General features: G+C 47.0%; 1 protein-coding gene across 7 annotated transcripts in view; it reads left to right on the top strand.

Annotated features, from left to right (window-relative positions):
- Window positions 1-14,538, top strand: part of LOC111926612 (phosphofurin acidic cluster sorting protein 1-like) — a 53,069-nt gene that overhangs the window by 22,419 nt on the left and 16,112 nt on the right. For 6 of the 7 annotated variants that reach the window (XM_086879049.1, XM_086879050.1, XM_086879051.1 and 3 more), the window contains exon 2: window positions 10,493-10,580. In XM_086879049.1, the coding sequence (XP_086735175.1) occupies window positions 10,493-10,580 (88 nt within the window). Of the gene's footprint in view, window positions 1-3,186; window positions 3,231-10,492; window positions 10,581-14,538 lie in introns of those variants that run through there. The other variant, XM_086879053.1, reaches the window with a different exon arrangement.

Below are 14,538 nucleotides of genomic sequence, written 5' to 3' on the forward strand. Positions count from 1 at the left end.
CTGGCAGCCTGCTGGGAAATCTTGTGGTGCCAGTGAGCAGGAATGACTGTGGACAGCAGCTGCCTGCATGCTTTGCCTGGAGAGGGCCCTGAGGGGAAATTGCTTCTGCTGTGGTCCACTGGAGCTCAGGCTGCTCCCTGGACACATTTATTTTTGCAGCATAGCTGGTTCATGCTCTTTGATGCCTGCTCCCAGAAAGCCTGATGTTACAAGGTCAGTGGACCTGGACAAAAAGCAGTGTATTCTATTGCTGGGATTTTCTGGTAAATACCGTGGTATTCCTGAGCTAGGGAATTTAGTGTGAGCCATAGCAATGTATACTGCCTTGTCACTTCCACTCCAGCTGCATGGGTTGTGTGGCATCCCTGCCTCAGAAAAGCATGCATAGTTGGATAGAAACAGCCCAGAAGCTTTGTGTTGCCATAGTATTTCAAGATGGATATCTTTCCCAGGAGGGGGCATTTCTGAAGCAGGCTGATGGGAAGAAGCAGTGCACACTGGAGTGTTTGCAGGTACCCCTATGCTAAAAGGAAAGCTGCTCTGTAGCATCAGGTAAGCTGCAGCTCCTTGTTGTGGAGTGTGGGTTAGGTCTGGCATGTCTGTGTTAGTGACAGGTTGAAGTAGCCAAGTGTCTTTCTAGACAGATCTCAGGTTTTTCACTCCATCCTCTGATCTTGTTTTTATCACTGAATACACAGACTGATTGCTCTTCTATGATTTTAACAACTGCCCTTTCTTAGCTTCCCCACTTTTCAGGCAAGGGTTTGTTGTGTGTGGTCTGCACAGTGGCCTCACTGGTCTAGATCAGTGGTTTAAGAGACTTGTGCAACAGAGAGGTTTATAAGTCTTTTGGGAAACAACTCTGCTGGGCATAGCTCTATACTGAATTCTGTCTAGAGAGAGGAGACTTGCTAGGAAAGGGAGGCTGGAATAGCCCTGCCACTGCTGACAGGCTGTGCTCCTCCTGTTTGGGAGTTTGAGGTTCTGGGTAGGTTTAACAGGAATGTCCCCTGAGATCAGGATAGAAAAGATGTATATCTTGTGTGCAATCTGCTCTCTAGGCTGGCAAAACTTGTGGGAGCTCTCAGTCTGCAGCAGGGAGGATCAGGAGGAAGCAGTCCTCAAGTGAGGAGGTGGCATTTAGGTTATATATTGATGCTGGCCATCTCTCTGTCTGGTGCCTACAGTGTACCAACATGAACAGGTAGTAGAGGCCAGCCTTCTTTTTGCGGCTGCCTGCATTACTGAGTATGAAACTCTGGAGCTGTCTGTAGCTATGGAGCCTGTAAGGGACAGTTGTGCTTAAAGAAATCTGGGAACAGGAAGGCAGCATTTCATAATGTAGGCTTATCTTTGACTGGCTTCCGCTGTTGTGTTTGAACTGGTTTGAGAAAGCACCATTTGTCTTGTTTAGAAACATTTGCTTGAAGAGATGCTGGCACACACTTGTCCATGTGAGGAGGCACGACCAAACATCAGAGGGTGGTTCAGTGGGCTTGAGAAGGAGAGCACATATACTCTGGAGTTGTCTGCTGCAGGCCTAACCAGAGGGAATCCCAGAGATCTTCGCTGGTTTGAGTGTCACTGCTGTCCATGCTTTGTGGGGGTACTGGAGAAAAGGGAATGCTCCTGTATGGCCTTGGCCAAACGTTTGTGTGAGAGCTGTTTTTCTATTGCAGACAGGCTTGCTCTGTCCTGGTTTGGGATCTCATGACCTCTGCATTGGTGCCCTCCTGCTTGGAACAGCCTCACTACAAGCAGAGGTATCTCAATGTTAGCTCCTGTCCCAAGTAGCCATTCTTTTATTGGAAATGCAGTGTTATGAGTAGTTCAAATCTTTGGTGTGCCTTGCTAGCATAGTAACATTTTGGCAGCACAAAAGCAGCTGAAAGTCTGTAGTAGATGTAGCTTTTAGGAAAGAGAAGTGCTCTGCACCCTGAGCACAGCACTGCTGCTGGTCCATCTGCCACTCCTTGTGTGACTCCCTGGGCGTGGGGCTGCTGTACACACTCAGTGATGCGTGTTGGCTGACATCCTTCAGCAAGCGTGTTTCTAAAGCATGAGCTGTTACAACCTTCCTGTGACAGAAACAGTGGCTGCTCCAGGAACAATTTTGGCTGCAGTTTGGCTACACGTCAGATACACGTCAAGTTTAGAAAACCCTGAGGAAGAGGATGATATTGTACATCTTGTTAGGTATTCAGAAAGATTTTTGTATTCTCTTAGATAAATCCAACAAATCTCTTCTGTAATGCTGAGCGAATCTTAAATCTTCCAGACGAAACCAGTGAGTCCAGTACCTGTCTGTGCCTTCCTCCCTTACATCTGGCTGCTTTCACACCGGTAGCAAGCAGCTCCGATGGCTGCTGGTGGTGATCACTAGTAGCTACTGCTGCTGGCTGAGGCATGCATAGTGTTGATTTCCTTGTCCTTTCTCTGAACCTCCTTATCTCACTGGTGCACCTGACCCAGCCTGGAATGCCTGCTATGCCTTGTCCTGACTGTTGTGTGTCTTTGGGACACGGCCTGCCCTTTTCCTGTGCCTCTGTTGAGAGCGGCTGTGTGCTGTCTCAGTAGTATTGCAGTACTATGAGATGAATCTCTGAGCACAAAGAAATGCTTGAGTGTGTGATGGAAGAGAAGGTGGTTCCTGGGAGGCCTCTGGGTGGCAGTCAGAGCCCCTGGGCAGAGCCTTGTGTAGTCCCTGCAGCAGGTGGGAAAGCTGCTTCAGAGTGTTTAACAGAGCAGCTGGGTGCTGACCAAACCAGAGATCGTCCCCCCAGAGAATAAAGACTTAGGCACTCTTCCAAGGGCTGGTTGAAGCAGGGCATGCCTGATAAATGTGCATACACAGTGAGATGGTGACGTTTGATGCAGTTAAGAATGGCCTGCCCAGTCAGATGAGAGCAGCAAGGGGTGATGGTGTGGATTTTCCCTTCTGTGAGAATAGGAAAATTAAAAAAATGAGGTGCTCCAATTCAGTACAGTGGTGCTGAGGTCCCATTTAATGCACTGCACTGGCCTCTTTTCAGTGACTGCAGTCTATCTTGAATGGCCATTCCAGGGGGGAAATGCTAACCAGGACACAAGGCTGTGAAGAAAACTCTAGGCAGCTGCAAGGAGCCAATCAGGAAGACAAGGAAAGGTAGATGTATCTGCTTGCAGGACACTGTTTTCTTCCCACTTGCCTCCTGACTAAGGATGAATTGCTTGATGATACCTTGCTCTTGGTAATGTATATCCTATTGATACTGTTATTCTTTGCCCTCCCCAGCATGACTTTGCCTGTCCTCCTCCCCTGTAGTGCAGCCAAGCTGCTGCAGTGAGGACAAGAAACCCCTTCCTTTGCTGTTAAAACCCTCAAAGACAAAAGGAAGGAGGATGTAATCTGATCTTCCGTGATGTCTTGGGTTTGGTCTGTCTAGGGGCACTTGGAAGAAGATGGGATGATGGAGGGGAGAAATAGTCATGTGGGAAAACAGGCTGGATTTCTTGAGGCAGGCAGAGCTGTAAGCTGTGTCATGCTTCATAGGAAATGAAGGGACATATCAACGTCGGGAGGTTTTGTCTTTTGTGCTTCATGCTTTAGGATTTTCTTTGTGAATATCACTTGGGAATTGGGATAAGTCAAACCTACTGCAATTTGCAGTAACAGAACCCTGCTTTGGATCCAGCAGCAGGGCAGACATGTGCTTCTGGTAGCAAGCTGCTATCAGCCAGGATGCAGACAAAATGTCTGGCAGAATGTCTTATGGCAAGGAGAAGAATGCTGGTCAGCACCTGGGCTGTTGTGCTGTACACCACTATATGTAGCTTGGCTGAGGGACCTGCAGGTATTTGGTGCCTTTGCCCTAGCTCTTTCCTTGGTGACCCCAGGAGGGTGCTGTCATGTTTTTTGGCCTTTGCATCCTACTGTGTTACATCTCTTCCATGCAGCTTGCTTTACTTGCCCGTCCCAGGTTGCAGCAGTTGCAGAGGCTGGAGGGGAGAGTGGCAAGAGTGTGTTAGCAAGCCCTGAGTCCTCTGTCTCTCTTTCCCTTGGGGAAGCTCTCAAAGCAGGCTGATGCTGGCTTTCCTCCCAATCCATCTGTAATTGGCGCACCTACCTGTCCTGATGCCTGATCTGCAGAGCCTGATGAACCTGCTGCTGTCCCAGTTCATTGCTCTGTTTGCTGGCAACAGGGACTTGGTCTCTGAAAGTGGAGTAGGTCTCTCCTCCCCTCTGCGTGCATCAGTGGTGTCTCATGCAAACACACCACTTGGGGCTCGGGGAGGATCTTGCTTTCAGGAAGCTGTGGCACATTTCGAGTGGTGTCTCGCCACTTGCACAACATTTGTGTGCTCTTCCCTTGACACCCGCTTTGGCCGCTATCCGAGGTGAGCTCTGTGGATGGACACCCTTCTGATCAGATCTGCTTTTACAAGCTGCTCCATGCGACCAGACAGTCTGCAGGGTGTCCCGGGTTTGTGGTCCTGGCCGGCTGCCTTCTGCCCTCTAGCGGGAACATGTTTTGGGAATAGGTGCTACTCCAGTGGTTGGCAGGGGTACAGGAGCATCGGGAGCGTCCCGTGCCTTGTGAGCCCCACGGAAATTCTGGCATCTTTCCTGAAGCCCAGTCTCAGAGTTTAGTATCACCTTGAAGGGAAATCTGAGCTGTCAAAGTCAGGAAAAATTTTGAAGAGCAGCTAAAGTGACACTATTGAAGGCTTAGTCCACGTCTGTGCATTCAATAATGGTGGCAGTGTTGACAAGGATGCACAGAGAGCCAGTGCTGGGAATGGTGGATGTGTTCTAACATTTGTAGGTGGCATGGAAGCTACCTACAAATGTTGTAGGTATTTCTCCCTGGCTGCTGCCACTTGGAGAAATCAGTGTAAGTGTCCAGGGAAACAGTCTCATCCAGAGAGTGAGCTGCCACTCACGAGTGATTGGTAAGCCAAGCAATGAACATCACAGGATATCAGCAGAAAAAGAGGGCATTTCATGGGCTTGACCCTTAACTTGGGGATAAGGACTGGCTCTGAGGCTGGGGCATGGAGCAGGGTTGGGCAGTGACTCTGGATGCACACTGGGCTTTTCCCCTGGCTTGTTCCAGCTGCAGTGGGCACCATGCCAAGAGCAGATTCTCCAGCTGTTTCACATCAGCTGAAACACTGCTTTATTATTTGGATGAGATTTTCTTTGGACAAGTACTTGCTTATAATAATGTTTATATATACTTTGGAAAAACAATTCTAAAAGCATATTTTTATACATGTACATTATATATAAGTAATAGGGTGGTAGACATACTTGAAGACTTCTTCCAGAATGAGGAAGACTGCTGTAGTTGCTTTTAAGAAGATTTGATTAGTTCTGTTCATACATGGAGGGCATCACCTGTGACCCAGTTGAGTGGCACAGTCAGAGCAGCAGAAAACCTTTTTGCTTTTCAAAACAATATTAGTTTTTTTAACTTGGGGAACCACTTTCATTTTCTTCAAGGAGGAAGCTATGCAAGGAGTACTGCCCAAGCAGGAAATTGTTGCATAATGCTTTATATTACCCCTTCAGTGAAAAGGAAAGCAAAAAACTACCTTTTGTTATTGAAAAGACAAAGAAAAGTAGATAAGAAAATGCTTTAATGTCCTCTTTCTCTGGTCTCCAGGAAGTAGAGGATTAGGTCCATTGAATCTGCAGAGAATTTTGACACTTACTGCACTGCAATAAAAATATAAAATGGAGTGAATTTGTTCTTGGATAATACATACATGATTTGGTATAACAAATAGTGATGAGAATGCTTGTAAAATAGATCCTGTACATCTGTGCATCACTCTGGCAGATAATGGAGACACAGTGCAATTCTGGCCAGACTTCAGCTGTATCAAAGTTAAAATGTTTAGAATTTATTTTGAGGAAGGGATATAGTAAATGATAGACCCAGGAAGAATAGAGGCCATAATTAAGTTCACATGTCTGGTTACAAAAAAACAGCAGATATGAAGATTTTTTCAGAATGGTGGGATTTCATTGGCTGTGGTTTCCTGGGTTAGGGGAATTGACTGAGTCTCTGACAGAGGCAACCAATAATGAAAACACAGAACTTGTTGCATGGGGCACAGAGAGGGAACAAGCTTTTAAAGCAATAAAATGGTGTTTGCACTTTCTCTTGGGCTCCCAAATTACACAAATCCCTTCAATCCTGATGTACATGAAGTAAAGATAGTGGAGTGATAATGCAGAAATTGTGACTGCACCACAAACCACTCACGTATTATTCCACTCAACTTGATTCAGTTCCATTGGGAAGACCAGCCTGTAGTAAATCACTGTCAGCAGTAGCAGCAACAATATTGGAGAAATCTGCCTCTTTATCCTGGGACATCCCATAACAGTCCATGTTCCACGTGCAGTGGAAGTACTGTAGAGACAGCATGCAATCCAATCTCTGTTACCACAGTGGATAATATACATAGGTATGAACTGATCCTCCTAATGGCAGGTTACATCATCTTAAAAGGATGTGACACCTTGAACTCAGCAAGTCCGATGATTTGAAGCTCAGTGTGTTCAGTTTTGGGCCCCTTACTACACAAAAGACATTGAGGTGCTGGAGCGTGTTCAGAGTTGATGAAGGATTGAGAGAATTAAGTTTATGAGGAGTGGTTGAGGGACCTGGGGCTGTTTGGCTTGGAGAAAAGGAGACTCAGAGTGATCTCCTTGCTCTCTACAACACCCTGAAAGGAGGTTGTACTGAGTCGGGGGTTGGCCTGTTTTCCCAGGGAACAAGGAAAGGCCGTTTTCCCAAGGACAAGAGGAAACGGCCTCAAGTTGCACCAGAGTAGGTTTAGATTGGATATTAGGAAAAAGCTTCTTCACTGAAAGGGTCTAGATGTGTTGGAATCAAGTGGGGGAATCACCATCCCTGGAAATACTCAGAAAACAAATGGATGAGGCACTTGTGTACATGGCTTACAAGGTTAGTGGTGAGCATGGTGGTGCTCTGTTAATGGTTTGCTTTGGTGATCTTAGAGGTTTTTTCCAACCTTAACAATTCTATTATTCTCTGATGGAGAATATCACCTGTAAGATGCACATTTCAAGTAAACCACAGACTGATTTAACTGATGCTTTCTTATATTACCCAAATCTAGTACTTTTTGCAGATGTTTTGTCATCCTACCTGCAAAGACAGCCTGCAAGGACACTGTGGTGGGCCAGGTAAAAGCAATAGAAGCAGAACCACTCTTAGCAGGGATAAGTGCACAGGGACCAGGGTTAGTAGCCTTGGCACGTGCAGCACCCCAGGGAAGAGGAGAAGTGAACTAACATCTCTGTGGACTCCTGGTATGTTTCTGGGGTGTGTCAGGCAGCAGGAATGTTGTGGAAAGAATGGGGATTCTTCACATCAGCAGGGCAGAGTATCTATTCCTTAGAGAATAAATATTCAATTTGTAAGAATTAGTACAGTTACCTGTCATGCTGGATGGTTAGACAGGAAAGCTTCCTTAACAAAAATAAGGCACTGTGTGTCCTCTGTGACCTCTTGATTGCTTTTGCAAACAACCGCTGGAGGCAGTGCTTTGCTGCTGGCACTGAATTTCACAAAATGCATGTTATAAGAGCTTTCCTTTTCAAGATAGCTACAGGCCAGCTTGGTGAAAGCATTTGAAATGTTTGATTAAAACTTCAGAGCAAAAGCTCCATATTCATCCTTTAGTGAGGGAAAGAAGGCAGCACTTTTTAAGATAATACCAGGGAACACTGGTAAATCTCACCAGGAAATGACCAGTAGAGGAGTGTAGGAGTACTGAGGTTCCAGGAGGCTGTCAGTCTGCCCTGTTGGAGCTCATTTTCCTTGTTGCTGTCAGTCATTGTTGCTATCAGAATGTTACACAGACATATTTACCACAACTCAGCATAGCGGATGTCCCTGCAGCAGTTCCCTAGCTCAAGAATAGTTGCTACTTGTTCTGTTTAATTACAGGAGTAAGTAATTCCAGATTTATAATTTGTTTACCAAAAAGTGATTTTCAGGGATCACATTGTGATCAGTTCTGGACAAAACCATGGGGTAGTTGCAATGGGATTTGGCTGAAATGTCCAGAGCAGCGTCTGATCACTGTGGATTGATCCTGTCCTGTAGATATCTGCAGAGATTAGTGCGAGATGCTCTGCTGCCCTGTACTGGCACTGAACACTCAGCACTGATGCAAATCTGGGTGATGGAGGGATTGGTTAAGTAACAGATCGAAAGAGGATCATCAGGGACAGCCAAGCTGCTTAAAAATTGTGTGCTCTTGTGCTGCAAGTACATTCAGACTCTAAAACATGCATGTTAATCCCTGTGGGAAGGGCTTTCTATTTTAGAAAGCACTGTTTTGAGAAGGGATGGAGCTGCAAGGGTGCAAGCTATACCTTTAAGTACCTTATGTCTGAGTACTGCAGGGAGGAAGAGTAGAGGGTGGAAAGGGGGAACCACCTTCTAGCACGTGGTATGGGAAGGACCAAGGACAGACTACAGCGTTTCTCACTGTGTTAAACAGATCTTGAAAGCCGGAGAGGGATAGAAAGAGAAGAGTGCCATATCAGAGATGAAAGGGCTGCCCAAGTGGGCATAGCTGACCAGTAGACATTCATTCTTGCCCTGGAAAAATACCAGGTACTGTCTCAGAGAGGAGCATGAAGAGATAATGAGTGAATTAGTTTTGGATAAGGAGTGTGTTTCTGCAGTGAGAGCAACTGCCAGGTAGAATTATAACCTTTCTGCATCCTCCAATTAAGACTGAATATCCTTATGTAAGTTTTAATGTTTAAGGGATAACGTTTCCATGCAGGTAACTATTGTGGCTAAATTAGTGCTGCAGGGAAAATTTGAGTAGATGTACTGTCCTTGTCTTACATGTTCAAGCCTCATTTCTCTCTGTGGCTTGTCTAACAACAGTCACAATTAGCACTGGTTGGTGGTGGTTGTTATCTAAGTTTAGCCTCTTTGCAAGCTTTCCTTTAATACATTTGATGGAATTGCTGTACCACTGATTCTGGTGAGAACTCAGTCCCCCCTGCCTGAGAGGTGCCTCTTTGTCTTCGGCCGTGCTCCCTGCAGCTCACCCCTAATCATGACTAGATATTTCTGGGGAGGAAGAAACCTGCCTCGGGTAATAAGGTTTCTCCCTTCCTACAAACAGAAGCTCAGAGGGGAAGGGTGGACAAAGATGGGACCACTTATTCTAGTGCTGGGGTGCACAGAGCACGAGAGCTTAGGGTCTGTGCTCTGCGTTTTGGCTGAAAGAATGCAGCCATCTGGCAAACAACTGTGCAGAGCTTCTCTGCACACCCAGCTTCCTGACTTGTGGTCTCCACCAGGAGGGACCAGAACATGAAGGGCAGAGCAGCAGGGTTGCAGTCACAGTCCAGAAAACCTTCTGCACAAGCTAAAATTATTTTATAAGGGAGGACAGGGATAGGGTATGATATAAGGGATATGGTAGGAGGTGAGTGCTTGATAAGCCCTAAGTCCTGCAATTTACTGTCATTCCATCTCTGGGATTGTTCCACACTGCTTCTGTACATCAGCATAGCAAGAGCAGGATTTTTCCTTTAAAAATAAATAAAGCAGGCCTTTGGAGAGCACAGTGTGTCAGACAGAAAGGTATTTGGTATTAGCCAAATCTGTTCTCCAGGCAGGGTGGCCTGACTCTCAGGTCTAGCGTGCTGATATCCGCAGAAGTCCTGGGAACCAGAGTCTGCAACAATGCAACCATGGAGCACAGAGGGTAACTTGGAAAACATCAGCATGCTCTTACTGCTGGTAAAGGAGTGCCATGTCTGGCTTTGCTCCCTGATACAGAGTCCCTTGCAAGTAGTCTCCATGGGAGTCCTGCTGCAGGCTCCTAGGCAGGAGATTGGAGTGGCACTATTCCTTCAAGCAGCAAAAGTAGCTCTTCTCACTTAGCCTCAGGATCCTTCCTAGCTTTTTCCTGGAAGTGCCACTTACCATGCTGAGTCCCCAGGATTTGAGCTTGTCAGGGTGGCTGAAGCTGTATGAAGCCTCCTGTGGGGCTGCTTCTCAAGTCAGCTCTGTGTGGTACCGTGCAAGAGAAAAGCTGAGTTGTGATGTCTGCACAGGAACATTTGCCTTAACTAAGTCCAGGATAAGAGTGGATTTAAGTGCTTTGGTTTATAAATAAACAGTGCTGTGGCCAAGGTAGATTTAAGCAGAGCTGGCAACAGCCCTGCTTGGGAAGGGATCTCTTTACCACATGGCCTGCTGCTGGACTTCCTGTTGCATGCTAATCCCTTAAGCCTGCTTCAGCTCTGTTAATTTTCCTTCTTTCCATTTTTCCCCAATGGGCTGTCTCCGTGGCGCGTGAATGCCAGCGTTCCTAGGCCAAGCTTGTGCCTGCGACTGGGCCAAGCATCCAGGCTGCCTTCCGAGCACCGGGTACCATGTGGCAGGGCCCTAGGGATGGTGGTGCCTGAATGTATCCCATTCTCTCTGTCTTACAGGCTCTGCAGTCTGCGCCTGAAGAAACTCACGGTGCTGAAAGAGCTGGACAAAGAGCTGAGCTCTGTGCTTATCGCTGTGAAGATTCAGGTAGGCTCCTCTCGTTGCTGCTGCCTGATGGCAGCAAGCCAAGCCCATCCTTGTGCCCTCTGTGAAGTGTTGGTCTGCATGTCCCTTGCCTAGTGCCAACCAACCCCTCTGTCTCAGCACACTCAGGGAGATTTTGGCTCTCAGGTGGGAATAATGCCCCAGGGACAGCAGTGAGATACCTGGTGCTGGCTTGTATCAGGAATGAATTTGGTTAGACAGAATTTGGATTTGGTGGGACAGAATCTGTCATGCCTCCCTGCCTGCCTCTGCCAAGGCCCTCCTCTCAAACTGCTGTTTGGAGTTTGTCATCCCACTGTTCCATACCCTTTAAGAGAGGGTCAGTGCTGGATGGTTTCCAGCAGTGTCTTCCACCCAGATCACTCCCTGGGGAGTGAAGGGTGGGAAGGGAAAGGTGCAAGGGATCAATGTCTCTGTGCATAACATTCTGCTGACATTTGTACCCTGTCTGATCTCACAGTTGCCTCTAATATCCCTTCCCTTTCCCTCTGCATTCCTTCTAGGCCTGGTGCCTCTACTGTGAATCAGGCAGAAGGGAGGGGAGAGGATCTTTGTCGCCAAGGGTTCTGGAATTTGCCACCATCCTGATATGTGCAATCCCTCCACCCTCTCTGCAGCTGGTGGTGGAGAGATGGGAGTGCAGGCACATCCTTTCCACCTGCCAAAGGACAGCACGGAAACAAAATGTGTCTTGAGTATGTTGTCCTGGCCACAGCTTCCCTGACCCAGCTAGGGCACTGGTGTCCTTCCTTCGTTCTTGTCAGCTGGCACGAAAGCAGCTGATCCCCTTGAAAGCACCATGGGTCAGCAGCTCAGCAGCTTTGTGCTCCCACAGAGCTCTTTGTGCCGTACACATTAGGATCTAAATCCTGGATTAATGCTGGAAGCTGCAGTATTAGCGGAGCTCTGGGAGGTGGAGTTTGCCTTCATGGCAGACCTGGTTCACTCGCACAGAAGAAACTGAAAGTGAAGTATATGAAAGCTGGGGCAGGGAGTTAGGACAGTAGGAGGAGGCTGTGGTCCATGCACTATTGGTCAGTGTCCCACTTTGGTGGCCTTTCTGTCACTGTGTGTATGGTGTCATTCAGGAGAGCTGAAAGTCCTGGAACCCCTGAGACCTGTGCCCCTTTGGTTTCCTGAGACCTGTTTCCCTTGCTTTAGCAAGGAAACAACCTGAATAGCAGAGAGCTGCCTGGCTGGCCCTTGGAAATGTGGAAGCAATCAAGGCTGGGCCACAGCTGACAGCAGCACAGGACTGGGGGGCTGCTACCTGACTGGGAGGGCTGGGGTGTTCCCTGAGTTCTGTCCTGCACAGTCAGGCCAAGCCAAATGTGCTTCTCTGCACTGGGAACCCTTGGGTACCTGTGCAGCTCCACTTATGCTGGGGCTGACATGTACTGAGTGTGCATGTCCTCAACTACAGCCCTCACATGCTGCAAATGTGGGACTGTGGAAGTGACTGCACAGTGGGACTCCAGCTCTTTAAAACAGACCACCTCCATCCCTGCCAAAGGCCAATCTTGAACCCTGATGGCAAAAAAAATTAATAGGTCTTAGCCACAGGGCCTCCTTGCTGCAGGCTCCCTTTTCCTGTCAGGGAATGGAGGCTGCATTCAGGGATTTAATTTAAACATTGTCACCTTCCTCTCTGCATGGCCACATAGCTGTGGCTGCATGCTGATGTAGGCTCACTGCAAAGCTAAAGAAAACAAGGAGAATGCTTTTTCCCACATTACTCCATGGCTCAGCATTCCTTGTGGAAGTGGGCTGAGTTTGTGTTCCTCCCCAGGCTGCTTCCACCTGCCTGACCAGCCTTCTTGGCAGGGTTTGGGACTGCTGGAAGGCAGATGGAAGCTGTAGGCAGCTTCAGCACAGCGTGCCTACAGAGTGGCCTCAGATGGATCCATTCCTCCTGCTTCTCTCCTAGGTAACAGATGAGTCACACTAGTAAGAAACTGTTTGAAGGCTTTCCAGTGAACATTCCATCTTTTTGGATGGAAACAGCTGATGCATGTAATTTATAAAGGACCTGCAAATTACCAAGGGGGCAGCTGGGGACTAGAGGAAAGGAGACTTATATTTCCCTCATTTCAGTAGTAGTTCTGTTAGGGTGAGGAAGTTGCTGCTCTGAAGGGCAGGTGGCATGGAGATAAAGCTCTGACCCTGTCTGAACGGGGCTGCCACCCCCAGGGAATAGCTTCTGGAGACAGTCTGCTTAAAAAATGTGCATGACCTAAAGGACAGTGTAAGCCTGTCCAGAACTCCTGATCTCCTTCTCACAGTGCCCTTCTGGTCTTAAAATACAGCTTCTAAGGGTGCCATGTGCTGATACCTGCTCCTTCATCTGAAAATGCCACTGTCAAGGGAAGCTTTCTATGTCTACAGAACTTACCCATTTCTCAGAGGTGATTTGAATATATAATGTTTCATGGATTTGAGTAAGATAAAGCCTGAACTACTGTGAAAAAGGGGATTTGCTCTCATTCACTTGAGCGGTTTTTAAACCTTTATCCCTCATTATTTGTTTTAACAGACTGGAGACGTCATAGAGCATTTTCTTCTGTGTGTTGTTCAGCGTGGCACTAAGAGATTTGGATGTGCTGGCTCAGCTCCATAAAGCTGCAGATACCTGCCTTGGTATCGCAACTGATTATGGCACGAAGGGAAACACAGTGTTCCCTCTCGGCAGAGAGACTGTAGTTCACAAACACCCTGTCTTGAGCCATGAATAGAGGAAACAATCAAAGAAAGAAGAAAACAAGCCCCAGCACTCCCAGAACTTTCAGCTCCTGTGGCAGGTGCTGTGGATGCAGATCTTCCTGCATCTGACTGCAGGATACCTCTGGTGACTCAGGTTCAAGCCTTGGTACTGCTGTAGAGGGATGATATTGGCAGTCACTGTGTAGCAAACAAGAGTGTGTGCTATGAAATAGGCCAGGCTAAAAAAGTTGTTTGCCTCTGCCAGGCCTGCTTGCTGCCCCAACCCTGCTCCCTGAAGGAACTTGTTTTGTTTTGTTTTGTCTTTCTTATTATGCAGAGTTTTCCGTTTATGCCTCACTCATGCTTGTTTCTTATCTCTTTGTAACCACTTGTAGTATTTTTTCATTCCTGCCTGAGCAATCCTAGCTAAACCCTAAATTTGTTAATTATATTAATGGGCTGTTCTCTCCCAAAACGCTCCTTCAGCTTGAATTCTGGTTAGTATTTTGCTGTCTGACTAGTCCAGTACTTATATTAGTTCTCTCTCTTTTTCTGGATGTGGTATGCTGTTCTAGTCTCAACCCTCTTATAAACCAGACCAATCAGGACAGATTTAAACTTGAAATTTGGGATTGTACCTTGCAAACCAGACCTGGGCATTATGTACCTGTGTATTGTAGTGAAAGCTTCTGTGTGTTTTCAGTTCTTAGGTAGCAAAAACCTGTGACCACCACTTGTCCCTATTGCTTTTGCCTTCCTTGACACTCTTTGTCATCCACCATTTTCACTGTAGCAGTGTGATATTAAGCTTTTCTGCAGTATTCATAGGAATACTCAACTGTTCTGCAGAGAAATTGGTCTTGACTGACATTACTCAAGTTACAGAATGGCTGAGATACATCAGGTGCTCAGTGCCATGTCTAGTTGAGGCTGGAATTTCTCAGAGGATGGAGAATCCTCAGTATTTCTGTGTCCTTGTCCTTGCACTGTAATAATGAAGTAGCCTTTGTCCCAGTCCTTGCAATGCCGCACAGATGTGCACTGGCATTTCATTGAGGGATTGGATTCACTTCACCTAGGATTGAGGCTGGGCATGTAACTTCCATAGTGGTAAATGACAATAAGGCACAGGACAGCAATGTTTATGAAACCATCACTTCCTGGACACACCACTCAGGATATCCTCACCTTTTCTTTGCCAAAAGTCTTTCCCCAGAAATATCATCTTCAGGAAGAGTAA

The sequence above is a fragment of the Cyanistes caeruleus genome, chromosome 2 (genome assembly GCF_971803275.1).
Source record: "Cyanistes caeruleus chromosome 2, bCyaCae1.hap1.1, whole genome shotgun sequence".
Taxonomy (NCBI): Eukaryota; Metazoa; Chordata; class Aves; order Passeriformes; family Paridae; genus Cyanistes; species Cyanistes caeruleus.